Source organism: Cetorhinus maximus, chromosome 1, assembly GCF_964194155.1.
Source record: "Cetorhinus maximus chromosome 1, sCetMax3.hap1.1, whole genome shotgun sequence".
NCBI classification, from domain to species: Eukaryota; Metazoa; Chordata; class Chondrichthyes; order Lamniformes; family Cetorhinidae; genus Cetorhinus; species Cetorhinus maximus.
This window is the reverse complement of record NC_135879.1, coordinates 31352105-31370057: the sequence shown is the minus strand read 5'-3', so window position 1 is coordinate 31370057 and position 17953 is coordinate 31352105. Positions and strand designations below refer to the sequence as shown.

Below are 17953 nucleotides of genomic sequence, written 5' to 3'. Positions count from 1 at the left end.
TCAGCATAATAGAACATAATTTTTGTGTTAAAAAATTCATTGTATTTAAGTGGTAACCTGGTGCAGTTTTATTAATGCAGCTGAAAATGGGTCTGTATTAAAGTATTTTTAGTAAATGTGTCTCCATTGGTGAGTAACCTGATTTTAAACCACTGAAAATTACTAACAAAAATAGAAACATCTAGTTTTATCAGTGTATGCTAATCAATTTTTTTAGTAAATTCAATATTTTTAAAAACATGCCTAGTCATTCCCGAGTGCCAAAAAAACGAGTCTCCTTGAATGGGCGCAATTGGCAGAAATTTGCCATGTACATGATTTTGATCTAGATTGTGGCCAGTCTTTTGGGTGATCAAGCTTCCTGCACAATGGTTTTTTTTAAACCAGCATTAAAGATTGGGAAACTCAATTAATACGTGCATTTCAAATTCCAGGGTCTTCTGCACTGTTTTGGCTGATTTCAGCTAAGTTAAGCTGATAAACCTAGCAGAAAAACCAGGTTACTGTATGCCTCCACTCCACCAGATGCTTGTAAATATGAATATGTGCATGATGCAGTGAAACTTGTTAATCAGAGACAGCTATGGGACTTGGATCAGTTATCTGTTATCACATCTGTTCTTAATTTCAAAATGGTTATTGTATGTGTAGTAGACTAGCATTGGCACCATTTCCTGTAACATTCCTTTTCATCCTCGCCTAGGATCGTGCCTAATTCTGGAAGGATGTGATTTTGGTTCATTTTCTGTTTAGATTTCTGATTCCATTCTCTCTCCCTAGATTGTTAATTTCTGGCTTTTGTGTAATGGAGATCTTTTTAGCCAGCATCCAAAACAGCAGAGAAACTCCTCCATTCTTGTGATAGAGTTCTGCAGGTTTCTTTGCTGCTATGCATAATGGGAAAAAGTTTGCAATTTTACAAAAGTAATTTTTTCACCCACTTCTACTTCGCAATTACCTACATATCTAGTGTTTTAAGTTGTAAACAGACTTCGGTGCACTGGCTGTCAGTGGTTTCAAGAGCACTTTGTATCTACTGAAATGTAAGATTTTTTGAGACTGGTAGTGTGTTTTTGGAGAATCTGTTTGAGTTTTTCAGTGAAACATGTACAAATAAAATTACTTAAAAACTCATCCTGAGGTAAAAATGTGCCAATGACAATATTTCCCCTAAATTTCCTTCTAATGCCCAATCTCTTATCAACTTTAATATGATAAAAGATATAAGTACAGATAACCTGGCACTAAGTGGGGGTCTCCTTGGTTTGCAAGTCATGGTTATATATGCAAACAATGTTTGTGGACAAAATTATATTAATCCATTTCATACAAAACTGGTTCATAATGTTATTCTTGAAATTTCAAAATTAGGAGCCAATGAAATTGTTTATTTAAAGCTATCACTTGAAAATGTCATGATGCACCAATTTTAGTGTAAAAGCTATTAACCTACTAATTAGTACAAGTTATAGTACAAGTTGCATATAAAACAATGTTAAGTAAGTTACATTAATATATAAAGCAAAAAATGACAGTTATAATCATTTCTCTGTACCATTTTAATTTACAGCAATTTAATATAAAATAAAGTGCAAATCAGTTAGATTTTATCAATGTGGTTTCAAGGCTGGATACATAAATGTTTTTTTTTGCCCATTGTTACTGTAATCTCTGATACTGGATTGTGAATCCTATGAGTCTCTTATACATTGAACCCATTAGTATTATAGCAGCCATCACTATCCCACAAATGGGGCCAAACGTCCATCGAGGCCCATAACGAGTGTAAACTTGGCTAACAAACACTGGTCCAAATGTGCGTGCTCCACTTCCAGAGGCTGTTAGCCAGCCCATATAAACACCCTAAGAGGTTAAAAATGAAAACAAAGTTAGATGTCAAACACTCTTGCACAAGAAAATTATTTAAGTAGCTATAGAATTGGTTTCAAAAATTCTACCCTGCTCCAGTTCATCTGTTTCTAAACTGGTTGTAATAGTGGTCACAGGAAGGATGGGAAGAATTACCAATCAGTTGTGATGAGGTTAAACACAAGCAGTTCTTAATGTTTTTAAGTATCCTTGCCAACTACATGTGAAGTCATGTCACTTAAGGGGCAAATTTGCAGTTGTGTTTTCATAGCAATAGAGGGGTTGGGAAAAATGCTAGAGGCAGCTTGTTCTGCTCAGTTGGGCAAGATGAAAGTTTCTTTTTCAGCTGAAGCTTTTTTTGTGTGTGCTGATGCTGTTTAGCCCCAAAATAAAGATATAGGTATACTGTTGGAAGTGAAAATTAACTATAAAACACATTTACTGTTACAGTCAAGTTTCTTAATCCCATCTGAATCACTCAGTCAGTGTAAAGCTCAGCCTCTGATGGATCTAAATTCTGAAAGCACATCAAGTTACCTCCTAAGATCTTGGCTGAGATCAGGAACCCACCATGGGGATGGCTGTTGCAGATACCAAACAATGTATGATGTTATAGTACATCAATTTCTGTAGATAGAAGCTTTTTCCCAAGGTGGAAGAGTCAATTACTAGGGGACATAGATTTAAGGTGAGAGGAGAAAACTATAGAGGAGATGTGCGGGGCAAGTTTTCTACGCAGAGGGTAGTGAGTGTCTGGAATTCGCTGCCAGAGGAGGTGGTGGAAGCAGGTACGATAGTGGTGTTTAAGAGGCAGCTTGACAAATACATGAATAGGATGGGAATAGAGGGATACGGACCCTGGAAGTGCAAAATGTTTTAGTTGACGGACAATATGATCGGCGCAGGCTTGGAGGGCCGAAGGGCCTGTTCCTGTGCTGTACTTTTCTTTGTTCTTTTTATTTTGTGGTCTCTTTCCATACCTACAATTCGCCACCTGAGAGAATGAGGCAGAGTAGCCAAGGGCAGCAATATAAACCTGGCCCTTTGAATTTTCACCCCCACCCCACCTTGTTTCTGTGGCGAATATCCAAGCAAATAGAAACTACTTCAATGTTATTTAGTTAAAGGAAGACAGAATACCTCCTCTAAAATACATTGTTGGTTGAAATTAAAGTGCCAGTGAAGTGAAATTGAGGACGTTGTGGAATCTGAAACTTGCAAATCTTGTCACACCAGTCAAAGTACGTGCCCTAGTTATGGTCTTGGATTACACCAATTTAAAATGGAAAAACATAAGAGGGGAACCAAAGGCTAAAAGCTACAATTACACAAAAATTTAAAGGTGATCATACAAATACAGCCATACACTTGCAGAAACACATGTTATTGGTTCTTTTTATGCTTCTGATCTTATATGTCTGTTGACATTTTACTATAATTAAACATCGCTTACCTGGGGCTTTGGTCCAAGAATTTTTGAATACAATATATAAGATATAACATTACAGACTGGGTATCCCATTCCAATCAGGGTAGCAGAAAGGATGTACTGAGATAGATGAATAATGGGAACATACTGACACCACACTTGCTGCAAAGGACAGCCTATTCTCTCAGCACTGAGATCGAGTGAAGGTTGCATAAAGAAATTCCAAGTAACTATGGATGACTCATTGTACTTTATTTCAGCAGAAGTGTAGTTGGAAATATTCTTGATCTCTGTCAATGATAGAAAAATTAATTAGGTTATTTTTAATACATGCAGTTGCCTCTGCAATTAGCTGTTTCAAAGAAACGTGAACACAAATGAAAGTAATGCCATATTAAAGTATCCTACATCTGATGCACAATCCAGCAATTTGTTTTCATGACAAGTTGCTAGGTTTACCTTTATAATAGAAACTGCCCATGTACACTTGCAATGACACGTTTCTGCCAATAGTGGTGCCATAGCACTTAATTTTTGCATCTCCTAGCTCCTCAGCCTGTACTACAAATAATCTCTGCTCTAAGTACATCTTCTGCTTCTCAGATTTCCATATGATTTTATATTATATAAAATAGAAAAACAAAGTATTACATAAAAATAAGGATCAAATGTATGGACTTTAAAATTATGACTTAATTCTATCTGCATTCTGGTCCAGAACCTTCCGCCCTTTAGACTTCACCTTAAGTAGGATTACATTTGGCTATCATTCTGTATGTGAAATGCTAGATTAGCTGGTAAAATAATTAAAGTTAGTAAGCACACCACTTAAACTATCACTAGCAGTTTACTTATGCAGTGTAGATGGTGCAATCTGTTGTCTACTATTTTCAGATTTAGGGCGGGATTTTCCAGCCCCGAAGCTCTGCCCCAGCCAGAAGTTCACTGACTTGCGGCGGGACCAGAAGATCGCGGTAGCGGGCGGGTGCGGAAAATCCCGCCCTTAAAAAAAATCCTACACTAGTGTGGCATAGGTATTTTTTCAGAAGCTTTTCTTTTAAAATTATGCACAATGTTGCATTAAAAAAAACATTTAAATACAATTCTGATACAGCTTAATTTCCTTTTCAGTGAAATTTAATAATTAAAGGGCATTAAAGACAGAATTTTCATCCCAAGAAGGAGGGGAGTTTGGAGGTGGATGTACTGGCAATTTCTCGCCACTGGCAGGCATACTGGTCTGCTGGGGAGTGATGTTACCCACCAGTTCACTAATTTGGCCAATTAAAATGCCAGTTGAGGGCGCTCTTCACAGTGTCTGGATTTTTCATACACCAAACAATCCCCAGGCTGGAGCCTGAAGATGGAGTGGTGGCGATCTTCTGGCAGCAGGCCAGGACTGGCCAGAGACGCATCCTGCAAAGCAATCCATCATGGACCCACTGAGATGAAGGCCATCCTGTTCTGCAGCCATGATGATAAGGCAGCCGTGCCATTATTTGTTGCCTATTTTCACAGCCAAACATTTTGCATAAATAGATCAAGGGACTCTAAAATGATGGGATAGATACTGCAAGCAAATATGTAAAACCCACTACAAAATTCCTGTTTAATGCATTGACCTTTATTCCATAACTACTGTAAATAAAAAAACCCATATTAATAGTCTGAAGTGTGACAGATACCCTTGCAAGTCCAAAGAAGTTTTTGTTATACTTCAACTTTATTATAAAAGTCTGAAACCATCAATTTTATCATTCTACCAATCTCCAAGATCCTTCAAGGACAGCAACAGTGACAGATGAGTAAGTGAGTGAATTTTTTTTTACCTATTCCTGAATAATACTTTCCATAGAAAATGAAGTTATGCTGCAGCCCACATCTGTGGAAAATGGTGGCTCTGGCATAGTAGCTTAAAATTTTGTATGTTTACGTTATTATTGCAGATTGTTATTCTAATCCTAACAAATTCTCGCCCAAAAATACAGTATTTGCTGGTTTTGTATTATTAACAGTTAATGAATAGTCAATGGTACAAACTTCCAGCAATATGCTGTGTGGCCGGGGGTGATGATGGGATGGATGGGAGGGGTGAGAGAGAGTGAGAGAATACATGGGAGCTGACATTACACACAATGTGTAACTGTTCTGTTATTTAGATGTGAAAAACACTATATAAATGCAAGTATTACACTATCACCAGCTCATATCAATATCAATTAAAAAGAATCATGCTACCTTTACTTTCTGTTGGCATTTCTAAACTATCCTAACTTCAATGCAGAATAGGACTCCATCAGAAATGCTCAATGTATCACTGCTTCATAACACACTGCCAGTATCTTATATCCTTTATTTATTCTGAGTGTGACTCATATCACTGCCCACATTATCAATTTTTGCTTTAGAAATATTGATTGAGAATAAAACACAAAGGGAGGCCAGAATATCTCACAGCAAACCTTTTAAACTCTGAGATGTTTATAATCTAATCCAAAATAGTATGTCAAGATTCTGAATTATAATCTCTCTGATATATCAGTTATTTTGCTATCTGATACATCTCCCATGGCATTGGTCATGAATAGTCTGGGAGCCGGATAAAATTTTTTCATACTTTCCATAGTTTTACAGCAGCCACATATGACTATGGTTCATTCATTAAAAAATTCTACCGAAGGAATATATATCATTACATGACTGACAGAAGGTAAAAATATTCCACTTTTTAAATTCATACATAGGATTTGGGCATTGCTGGCTAGGCCAGTATTGATTGCCCATCCCTAATTACCCTTGAGAGGTGGTGAGCTGCCTTCTTAAACTGCTGCAGTACATATGGTGTAGGTACACCCACAGTGCTGTTAGGGAGAGAGTTCCAGGATTTTGACCCAATGACAGTGAAGGAACGGCGATATATTTCCAAGTCAGGATGGTGTGTGACTTGGAGGGGAACTTCCAGGTGGTGGTGTTCCCATGCATCTGCTGCCCTTGTCTTTCTAGATGGCAGTGGTCATGGGTTTTGGAAGGTGCTGTCTAAGGAGCCTTGGTGAGTTCCTGCAGTACACTTTGTAGATGGTACACACTGCTGCCACTGTGCATTGGTGGTGGAGGGAGTCAATGCTTGTAGACGGGGTGACAATCAAGCAGACTGCTTTGTCCTCGATGGTGTCAAGCTACTTCAGTGTTGTTGGAGCTGCACTCACCCAGGTGAAGAATATTCCATCACATTCCTGACTTGTGCCTTGTAGATGGTGGACAGACTTTGGGGAGTCAGGAAATGAGTTACTCGCCGCAGGATTCTGAGCCTCCGACCTGCTCTTGTAGCTACAGCATTCATATGGCTAGTCCAGTTCAGTTTCCAGTCAATGATATCTTACTGATACTGGATGATACAGAATTATTATTTGTAATACTGTTTGCCTACCACTTCTTTCAGTTATTAGCATTATAGTTACCTTTTAAACCTAACTTAAGACATTAACAGTGCTGGTTTCTTCTGACCTAGAGCTGAAAGTTTAAAAAGCACCCGTCAATCTGCAAAATTCCCTTCTCAACAGTAATTAACCTTTAATTATTCTAATGATCTATCAATAATACTTAGATTCTGTGTAATTAAATGTACAATTCCCTGCAGTGAAGAAGAATGAGAGGTGATTTTATTGAAACATCTAAAATCCTGAGGGAACTTGACATGGCGGATGCTAAGAGGTTGTTTCCCTTTGTTGGGTGTCTAGAACTAGGGGACACAGTTTAAAAATTAGGGGCTCCCACTTAAGACTGAGATGAGAAATTTTTTCTCTCAGCAAGTTGTTAGTATGTGGAATTCTCTTCCCCAGAGAGCAGTGGAGGCTGGGTCATTGGATATATTCAAGGCTGAGTTAGATAGATTTTTGATTGACAAGGCAGTCAAGGTTTTTATTTGGGGGCAGGGGGGCGGGGTGCAGACATTAAGTGGAGTTAAGGCCACAATCAGATCAGTCATGATCTTATTGATTGATGGAGTGAGGTCAAAGAACCACTCCTGGTTCTAATTCTTGTGTTTTGTGTTCAGTGCATTATTCCACTGTACATTAATTTACTGTAACATCCAAAGATTCCTAGCTTTGGCTCCTTCCCATGGTACATTTTCTAAGGTCCAAGTACTTTATTTATTGTTCCCACCATGACCAATTAGCTTCAATTAATGCATAATTCTATAAGTTTTTTTTAATCTCTCTGTACTCTCTACTTACAGTTATTCATGCAACCGTGCACAAGAGAGGTTTTTCCAAATGTCAAGTCTCCAATGACGAAGCTTAACCAGGTGGCTATTTACTACAGTCTGGTGCTAGCTGACTGACTGACTGCCAGCATTGTTATAGAAACAATGTCCCTCTAAACTCAGTGTACCCAAACAGTAATTACCACACAACACCAGTAACTCTGACAGCCATGTAATCATTGAATAGTGAAGAATCCAGCTGAAAATCATAAGCCCTTCCCCTTTCATATGAAATGAGTAAGACAACTACTGCTAGCAAGGTGATCTCCTTAACAATAGTGTAGCCAAGTTATTCTCAGTTCCCTTTAATATTTCTGTGAATTTAAGTGTTGTGCTAAGTTGCCTGAACCCATTAATGCTTTGTCATTTTCAAAGGTAGCATGACTTCATTCTTAAGCTGAACTTACTTACAAGATAATTAACAACAGTGACCTTTATTAGTGCAAAAGAAATCAATAACATGAAACAAAACTTCCTGTTTGCAGTTCTGGAAATTTCCAGCAATTAGCAAAATGTCTTTCTGGGCATACCGTCAAGAAAAACATTAAAATCCACAAAAACCCCCAAAACAATCAGCACATTTAAAAGCAAAAGATAACAACGAACACACATTGCACTTGCACTAATAACAAAAAGTTAGAAAAAACAAAAACATCACGAGTTCTTTCAGTGTTTGAAGACTAATCAAACTGTACCTGTCCACTGGATTTGTGGGTACTGGTCTCCCCATGGTAGCAAAACAAAGAAGCCAAGAAAAATTAAAACAAATCCTCCAAGCAGCAATAAACGATCCTCAAATCTGTTAAGGAAACAAGCCAAATGGGTACTGCAATAAATATAAATTCAAACATTTATGAAAATCAAAATTTTTTATTACAGTTACCTTTTTGTAAGGATTTTTGTTGTCATAAAAACAACAATGGATTCTACACCAACACCCAACAGGAGAATCCCATTGTACAGGACTGCCTGCTTCCCAGTCCATGCATACATGTCCATGGTTAATGGGGTGGCTATCCTGCAAAGGATTCAAAAGGAAATCATCTTTTTAAAACAGCTGCACTAACTTATGTGTTTTTATAAACACTAATTATACATTTATTTTGTAATGTTGCTTATTGGTCTTTGATTCCCTTGCGTTCAACTTTGATTGTACAAGTTCTATAGATTTACTTTTACTACTGTAAGTTCTTTTGGTGGTCCACTGTATTATTTTTAGTATTTATCATATTGGTAATCATATTTAGTAAGTGTAACAGGAAATTAACATTCTTCCCCATTTTGTCCTGAAGGGATCGACTCCTTTTATATAGTTCCATGGACACCAGGTGCCCTTTGATACCTCATCCAAGTATCCATTCTTTGTGTATGGGTCCTCACAAGCGAGTGCTGGCAGACTATTTGACCATGGAGGAATATCAGAACAGAATGATGCTGCTATCACCCTTCAGTATAGTCAGTAGATAGTGATCTGGAGCAGGAACTCCATCTAACTTTCCCTTCTCTACTCCAAGATCAATGAACTCAGACACCACACTGATTGAAATTGTCTAACTCAACACACAGATTGGGAAAATTGAACACAGGCCCTTTTGGCCTTTATTCCAAAGTTGCACACAACATCTAACCAAGACATTGAGCCAAACCACTTTCAATCTGCAATAACCTTTATTAATCTAAAATTTGAAGATAGCCAGAAATTAGAAGGGGATAGGTTTCCCATGTTTTATCTGCAGTGCAAACATATGCACAGAGAATTCTGCCATCTTTATATTAAATATTAACAGTTGAATCAGATGATTTTCATAGCATTTGGTGCTATGACTAGAAAAGTTATTTTTTGGTTTGTGCTAAGATTTACTCTGGGAGAAAAGGAATATAGTAAACAATGAATAGAACTCCGGTAAAGAATTTTGTTTTGTAATCTTACAAAAAGTCAAGCATGTTTTTTTCCCAAAACGAATTTCATACTTTTGGTGAGCTCCATTACAGGTGGAAAATTGAACCCTTTTCCCCATACAGTATTTAAACATAGAAGAGAAAGGCAATAATGCTTTTTTTTCACTTTAATAACCGTTGCTTTTAAAATCCCTCATATCATCATCATTGTTTCCAAATTGTCGTCTGGTAGTACGGAACTTGATTATTGATGAAAAAAGACATTCTGTTGAAGCTTTTTGTCTTGCACTCATCAGGACAATCACAACAATACCAATGTCAGAGGAAGGAACAACTTTATAATGTATGAGAGGGGAGTGCTGATTGGTTGGCAAGTGGACTCTGATTGGTAGAGACAATCCAATGGAGAGTGCACCAATTAATGGTGACTGACAGTTAACTACCAAGCATTGTTTGAATTTAAAACCAAGAAGTTTGACTCTGATTGGGCAAGGCATTGCCCTGAGGAATGAACCAGCGAATGGCTATCACTTATTTTGTTTAGCTGAAACAGGCACAATGTGTATACGTCTTTCTGTCTGCAAAGAACAGGGCCCTGGGTATTAAGATATGTAGCTTCCAGTACATGCAAATGTGCCACACTGAGAGCCTGACTGACAATCTTAAATTGGTTGTCAGCGTAATTCTTAGCACATTGAGGATTATTTAGCAAATATTGTCCAATCACAGAATCACATCTAATGTTGGACACTTTGTTCTAAGTTTTGCAAGCACAGGTATTTGGGTACAGTCTGTACCTTGCCCGTTGTAAACAGTAGAAGGGACATGATCCGCCTGAAATCACCATTAACAATGTCAACTTAAACTAATTATCTACCATTATCACACTAAATACCGAAGAAAAAGTTAAATAAAAGCAAAATACAGCAGATGCTGGAGATCTGAGATAAAAACAGAAAGTGCTGGAAAAATTCGGCAGTTCCAAAGAAGTTGTATTGGACTTAGAACCACAGAACCATAGAAAGGTCACGGTACAGAAAGAGGCCATTCAACCCATCATGTCTGCACCAGCTGAAAAAACTAGCCACCCATTCTAATCCCACCTTCCAGCACCCAGTTCATAGCCATGTATGTTATAGCACTTCAGGTGCAGATCCAGGTACCTTTTAAATGAGTTGAGGGTTTCTGCCTCAGCTGCCAATTTGGGCAACGAATTCCAAACATACTACCCTCTGGGTGAAAAGGTTTTTCCTAATATTCCCTCTGATCCTTGTACCAATCACCTTAAATCTGTGCCCCCTGGTAATTGACCATTCCGCTAGGGGAAACAAGACTTGAAACATTAACTCTGTTTCTCTCTCCATAGATGCTGCCAGACCTGCTGAGTTTTTGTTTTTAATTTATATTGAAGATAAACTTAAGTCTTGTTCAATATTGGGTACTGTAGCATAGTGGATAGGTTACATCGAAGTTCAACCAGAGCACATTCTGTGCCGCTGCTATCTTCAGTGCTTCTTCTGAGTGGTGTTCAACATAGAAGAACACTGATTCATCAGCTGAGGAAGGGCGGTAGATAGTAATCAGCAGGAACATTCCTTGCCCATGTTTGAGCTGATGCTATGAGACTTCATGGGATTCAGAGTCAATGTTGAGGACTCCCAAGGTCACTCCCTCCCGACTGTATAACAGTCTACCACCAGCTCTGGTGGATCTGTGGGACAGGATGTATGCAGGGATCGTGATGGAAAAGCCTGAAGCATTGGCAGTAAGGTATGATATGGTGATGATTATGTCTGGCTGTTGCTTGATTAGTCTTATGGACAGCTCTCCCAATTTTGGCACAAGTCCCCAGATGTTAGTGAAAAGGACTTTCCAGGTTCAACTGGGCAGGTGCACCTTTATGTTTGGTGCCTCAATGCTGATTGGCCTATCCAGTTTTATTCTTATTGGACTTTTTCGTAGCTGTCTGATGCAACTGAGTGGCTTGCAGAACCATTTCAGAGGGCAGTCATGAGTTAACCACACTGCTATAGGTCTGGAGTCACATATGGGCCAGTCTGGGCAAGGATGACAGATTTCTTTTCCTAAAAGGAATTAGTTTACCAGATGGGTTTTTACGACAATCTGGTAGTTTCATGGTCACCATTACTGATATTAACTTTTCGTTCCGGGTTTATTTAATTAACTGAATTCAAATTTCAAAGCTTCCATGGGCAGATTTGAACTCATGTCTCCTGAGCAGTATCAGGTGTACCTAAAAATAAAATGCCAAACTGGTGCAGCTACAACACAGGTGACATGCATGCTATATATGATAGAAGCAGTCTGCTATAGAATGAGCTCCATGATCTCACAGCCAATGGATCAGGTTTAAGCTCTGCAGTCCAGCCACATCAGTCATAAATGGTGGCGGACAGTTAAACAACTAACCAGAGGAGAAGGCTCCAAAAACATCCCCATCCTCAATGACGGCAGAGCCCAACACATAAATGCAAAAGACATGGTTGAAGCGTTTGCAACCACCCTCAGCAAGAAGTGCCGAGTGGGTGGCCCATCTCTGTCTCCTCCAGACATCCCTATCATCACAGCCATACATAGTCATATTCACTAAATGATACCTTCCAATGTTCCAGACTCTTCAATCACTATCCCTGGGTATGTCCTGACCCACAGACCCACCAGGTGTGCTGGCAGAGTGGTAGACAGTCAGGATGGAGTGAGCCTGTCTTCAGCCAATTTGATTCACTCCACTCCAAATCACAAAATGAAGGCACTGGATACAACAAAGGCCATGGGCCCTTACATCCCAGATGTAGTGTGAAGCCCTGGGCTCCAGAACTAGCTGCACCCATAGCCAAAATGTTCCAGTACAGCTGCAATACTGGCATTTACCTGACAATGTGGAAATTTGTCCATTCATATCCTGTCGACAAAAATCAGGACAAATTGAATCTGGCTAATTATTGCCCCATCAGTTTATTCCCAATCATCAGCAAAGTGACACATACTCACCAATAACTTGCTCATCGATGCTCAGATAAAAGCAAAATACTGTGGATGCGGGAAATCTGAAACAAAAACAAAATGCTGGAAAAACTCAGCAGGTCTAACAGCACCTGTGGAGAGAGAAACAGAGTTGACATTTCGAGTCTGTATGACCCATCTTCGGAGCTAAAGAGAAGTAGAAATGTGATGAAATTTATACTGTTTAAGGGGGATGGAGCTGGATAGCAGGCCAGCGATAGGTCGGGGCAAAGGAGAGATTAACAAAGATGACATGAACAAAGGACAAAGGGAGTGTAAATGGTAATGATAAGGGCTGATAGTGGCAAAGGTAAGAAAGCGGAATGTGATAATAGCAGAACAGGGGTAATTCTGAAAAGAACAACATGAACAAGTAACAGATGGCCCTTGTGGTGGTGTGGCACTCCCTTTGTCCTTCTGTCCATGACATCTTTGTTAATCTCTCCTTTGCCCCCACCTATCGCTGGCCTTCTATCCAGCTTCACCTGCTCCACCCCCGTTAAACAGTATAAATTACATCACATTTCTACTTCTCTTTAGCTCTGAAGAAGGGTCATACAGACTCGAAACGTCAACTCTGTTTCTCTCTCCACAGGTGCTGTTAGACCTGCTGAGTTTTTCCAGCATTTTCTCCTTTTGTCATCGATGCTCAGGTTATGTTCAGCCAGGAGCACTTAGTTCTGAACCATATTACAGCCTTGTTTCGAATATGGATGAATGAGTCGAATTCCAGAAGCGAGGTGAGAATGTCTGCGCTTAACATTAAAGCAGCATTTGACCGATAGTGACATCAAGGAGCCCTAGAAAAACTGAAGTCAATGGGAATCAGAGGGAAAACTCTCCACTGGTTGGAGTCATACAAAGGAAGATTGTTTTGGCTGTTGGAGGCCAATGATCCCCAGGACCTGGCTGCATGCCTTCCTCAAAGCAGTGTCCTAGGCCAAACCATCTTCCACTGCTTCATTAATGACTTTGCCTCCATCATAAGGTCAGAAGTGAGGATGTTGGCTGATGATTGCAGTATTTTCAGCTTCATTAGCAACTCCTCAGATAACGAGGCCCTCATGCCCACATGCAGCAAGACGTGGACAGCATTCAGACTTGTGATTATTTAGAGTGTACATAGTCACAGAGCCAATCAATAGCCTTGTCAGTGACTAGATGGAGTTCTTTAAGCCCACTTTCAAGTTTAGTTAGCGGACACTCCATGACATTGAGAGTCATTGTTTGGACTGCAGAATTGTGCTGATAAATGGCTAGCATTTGCACCACACAAGTGTTAGGCAATGGCAAGTGAGATTCTAACCACCTTCCATTGACAGTCCAAAGCATTACCATTGCTAAATTCCCCCACCATCAACATCCTGGGGGTCACCATTGACCCGAAACTTAACTACGAACATATGAAATAGGAGCAAAAGTAGGCCATTCAGCCCCTCGAGCCTACTCTGCCATTTATCATGGCTGATCTGTTTGTATTTCGAATTCCACATTCCTATTTACCCCTGATAACTTTTGATTCCCTTGCCTAACAAGAATATATCTACCTCTGTCTTAAAAATATTCAATGACTCCGCCTTCACCGCCTTCGGAGGCAGAGAGTTCAAAGTCACACAACCCTCAGAGAAAAAATTCCCCTCATCTCTGTCCTAAAAGGGCAATTCCTAATTTTAAAACAGTGCCCCTTGTTCTGGACTCACCCACAAGAGTAAACGTCCTTTCCATGTCCACCTTGTCAAGACCATTCAGGATCTTATGTACTTCAATCAAGTCACCCCTTACTCTTCTAAACTCCAGTGGAAACAAGCCCAGTCTGTTTAACCTTTCCTCATAAGATAATCCGTTCATTCCAGGTATCCATTTAGTAAACCTCCTCTGAGCTGCCCCCAACGCATTTACATCCTTCCAAAAATAAGGAGACCAAAACTGCACACAGTATTCGAGGTGCACTCTCACCAATGCCCTGTATAGTTGAAGCATAACATCCTTACTTTTATGTTCAATTTCTCTCATAATAAAGGATAGCATTCCATTAGCCTTCTTAATTACTTGCTGTACCTGCATACTAACTTTTTGTGACTCATGCACTAGAACACCTAGATCCCTCTGCACCTCGGAATTCTGCAGCCATTATCCGTTTAAGTAAGGCTCTGCTTTATTATTCTTCCCACTGAAGTGAACAACTTCAAATTTTCCCACACTATACTCCATCAGCCAGATTTGTGCCCACTCACTCAACCTATCTATATCCGTCTGCAACCTGGACCAGTCACCTAAATAACATGGCTACAAGAGCAAGTCAGAAGCTGGGTATTCTACAGAAAATAACCCACCTCCTGAGCAATGTTCCTTCTCACAAATGTTTTCTGTTGGCAGCCAGCTTGTCATAGTACACAACCCATTAAAATTAACACATAGCCACACATGCTTGCACCTTAAAGGGAACGTTGCTTGTGCACAGTCTATTTGTTCGTTGCTTGGGGCACCATGCATCTCTGCAATCTGAGGGAACATTGCTTCTGACTCCCCAGAACTTTTCCACCATCTACAAGGCAAAAGTCAGGAGTGTGATGAAATACTCTCCACTTGCTTGGATGAGTGCAGACGCGATAACACTCAAGAAGCTCACCAACATCCAGGACAAACATGGTAAACATTCACTCTCTTAAACATTCACTCCTTCCACTACCAGCTCACCATGGCTGCAGTGGATACCATCTACAAGATGCTCTGCAGCAATTCACCAAGGGTTCTTTGACAGCACCATCCAAACCCGCAAAACAAGGACAGCAGATGCATGGGAGTACCACCATCTGCAAGTTCCCCTTCGAGTTACACACCAGCATAACTGGGGTGTACATTGTCATTCCTTCATTATTGCTGGGTCAAAATCCTGGAACTCTACCTAACAGCATTGTGAGTGTACCTACGCCACATGGACTGCAAAGATGGCAGCGCGGCACTACCTTCTCAAGGGCAATTAGGAATAGGCAATAAATGCTGGCCTTGCCAGCGATGCCCACATTGCTAGAACAAATATGTAAGAAAAAGTAAGTTATTAACAATGTAGTAAGTCATAATTACAGATGAACAATCTCTCTGGCCCTGAAAAAATAAGTTTATAAGTGCGGAGTTTCATTCTGTCGGGGGTAAACTAAAGTGTTGCAAACTTTGTAACAAAATAAAGTTAAAAACTTTTTTTTTTAACATTTTATGTTTTTCTATTAAAGTTTCTATCCTAATCTCATTTGTACACCTCAATCTTTATTCTGCCTTCTGTACAATGGTTTTGGGGCATATGGGAGATGTTTGTGAGAGCCAATACCCTTGATCCCCTATCAAGCTGCACATCCATGTCAAAAAGGGTGGTGGGTAGGAACAACAGGTGTCCCACAACTCTCCAACTCTCACTTAGGACTCCAAGTAGCTGATTGTGCACACCAGCTGCCATATCTCTGGATCTCGACTCGGCATGCAAAATTAAGTGAGAGGTGCATCAGCTTCGGCTGCAGTGGTGTAGGGGCATCACCCTTTTAAAGTATACAAAGACTGGAAATGGTGGATGAGGTAGAATATCCTAACAAGTTGGTAGGCAATGGCTCAGAAGGCAGAGACCAGCAAGATGTGTGTCACACCCCAGGCACTGTCATGATGCTTAGGAAGGCAAGTGCCCAGACACCTGCGCAGAGTCTGAGGTCTCACATGGTATAAGTCCCATGGTTAGTCATGGAATGTCATCCACATATCCCATGACAGCAGATCACCTGGTAGGAGTAGCTACAAGCAGGACAGGAGGAATGATTTCATTTATATTTTTTGTTTTACCATCCATGAGAATTCTTCAATCTGATTGCTTGATTAATTGGCTGCCTGCCTGTTCTTGGACACCACAGATCCCCTGCAGAGGCAGCAAATTCAAATTAATGTCAGAAAGAGGAAGTCTGCATCTTTGCTCCCACTAAAACTTTGTTTCGCAGCTTTTCTTAAGGTGAATGGTAAATGCTACACATTCCTGCTGACTATAAATTCTGGGCCAATAAATCTGGGTCATATGTGGTTCTTTGCTGCAGTCTCTGGGTGGGCTTTGAATTCACAAGCTTATGACTTGAGCGAGGGAGCAACCACAGTCTAGTCCTTTCTGTGTCAGTTGTGGCTTAGTTGGTAGCTCTCTTGCCTCCAAGTCAGAAGGTTGTGGGTTCAAGATCAGCTCCAAGATCTGAGCAAAAATATCTAGTCTGACACTCCAGTGGATTACTGAGGGAGTTCTACCTTGTTGGAGATGCCATATTTCAGGTGGGATATTAAACCAAAGCCCTATCTGTCCTCTCAGATGGACATGAAAGATCCCATGGCACTATTTCTAATAAGAGCAGGGGAGTTTTCCCCAGTGCCCTGGCCAATATTTACCCCTCTATCAACAGCACAAAAACGATTATCTGGTCAATATTGCATTGCTGTTTGTGGGATTTTGCTTTGAGCAAACTGGTGCCATGTTTCCTGCATTACAACAGTGACTACATTTCAAAAGTATTTCATTGGCAATGAAGTGCTTTGGAACATCCTGAAGTCATAAAGGCACTTTATAAATTCAAGTATTTTTCTTTATAATTAATATTATGTGCATGGATTAAATATAGAAACTCTAAGCTGATCCATCCAAATTTGAGAACTTCCCAAGCAATTCACTTCAAATCCAATTTAAGCCATTTTACAGAAAAATTTGTCACTTCAATTACACCCTTTAAATTTAACATTCAGCGACAAAACATTCAAACTTTTCATCGCTATTCTAAGATGTAATGTGACTATACATACGGTCTTAGAGGCCCATATCCACCACCACCATGGGGGCTTAATTATCTAATTTCTAAACCTCAAAATTATAATTTTATACTGTTTTTTAAATATGGGGCTGTTCTGCTATGGGCTTACAGTCAATGCATTCAAATAGAGCTTGAGGATGGGGGTTGAATTATTTTCATTCATATTTAACAAGTTGAAGAATGGATCCTGTGAACTGCTATTCATTTGGTACATCATCTATTGATGATTAGAAAAACTATCAATTTCCTGGGAGTTACCATTGATCAGAAACTTAACTGGACCAGCCATATAAGTACTGCAGCTATAACAGCAGGTCAGAAATTGGGAATTCGGTGGTGAGTAACTCACCTCCTGACTCCATAAAGCCTGTCCGCCATCTACAAGGCACAAGTCAGGAGTTTGATGGAATACTCTCCAATGCTTGGATGAATGCATCTCCAAAAATACTCAAGAAGCTCAACATCATCCAGAACAAAGCAGCCCCTTTAATCGGCACCCCATCTACCACCTTAAACATTCATTCTATACCACTTGTGCACTGTGACAGCACTGTGTACCATCTGCAAGATGCACTGCAACAACTCGCCAAGTCTCCTTTGATAGCACCTTCCAAACCCACAACCTCTACTATCTGGAAGAACAAG

General features: G+C 39.9%; 1 protein-coding gene across 3 annotated transcripts in view; it reads right to left on the bottom strand.

Moving 5' to 3' along the window:
• Window positions 1–1544: 1544 nt before the first annotated feature.
• mfsd8 (major facilitator superfamily domain containing 8) overlaps window positions 1545–17953 on the bottom strand; it is a 54372-nt gene continuing 37963 nt past the window's right edge. For 2 of the 3 annotated variants that reach the window (XM_078539573.1, XM_078539582.1), the window contains 4 exons: window positions 8446–8580; window positions 8258–8361; window positions 3323–3588; window positions 1545–1863 (listed from right to left, as the gene is read on the bottom strand). In XM_078539573.1, coding sequence (XP_078395699.1) covers window positions 1660–1863; window positions 3323–3588; window positions 8258–8361; window positions 8446–8580 — 709 coding nt within the window. In that variant the 3' untranslated portion in view covers window positions 1545–1659. The remainder of the gene's footprint in view (window positions 1864–3322; window positions 3589–8257; window positions 8362–8445; window positions 8581–17953) is intronic. The other variant, XM_078539592.1, reaches the window with a different exon arrangement.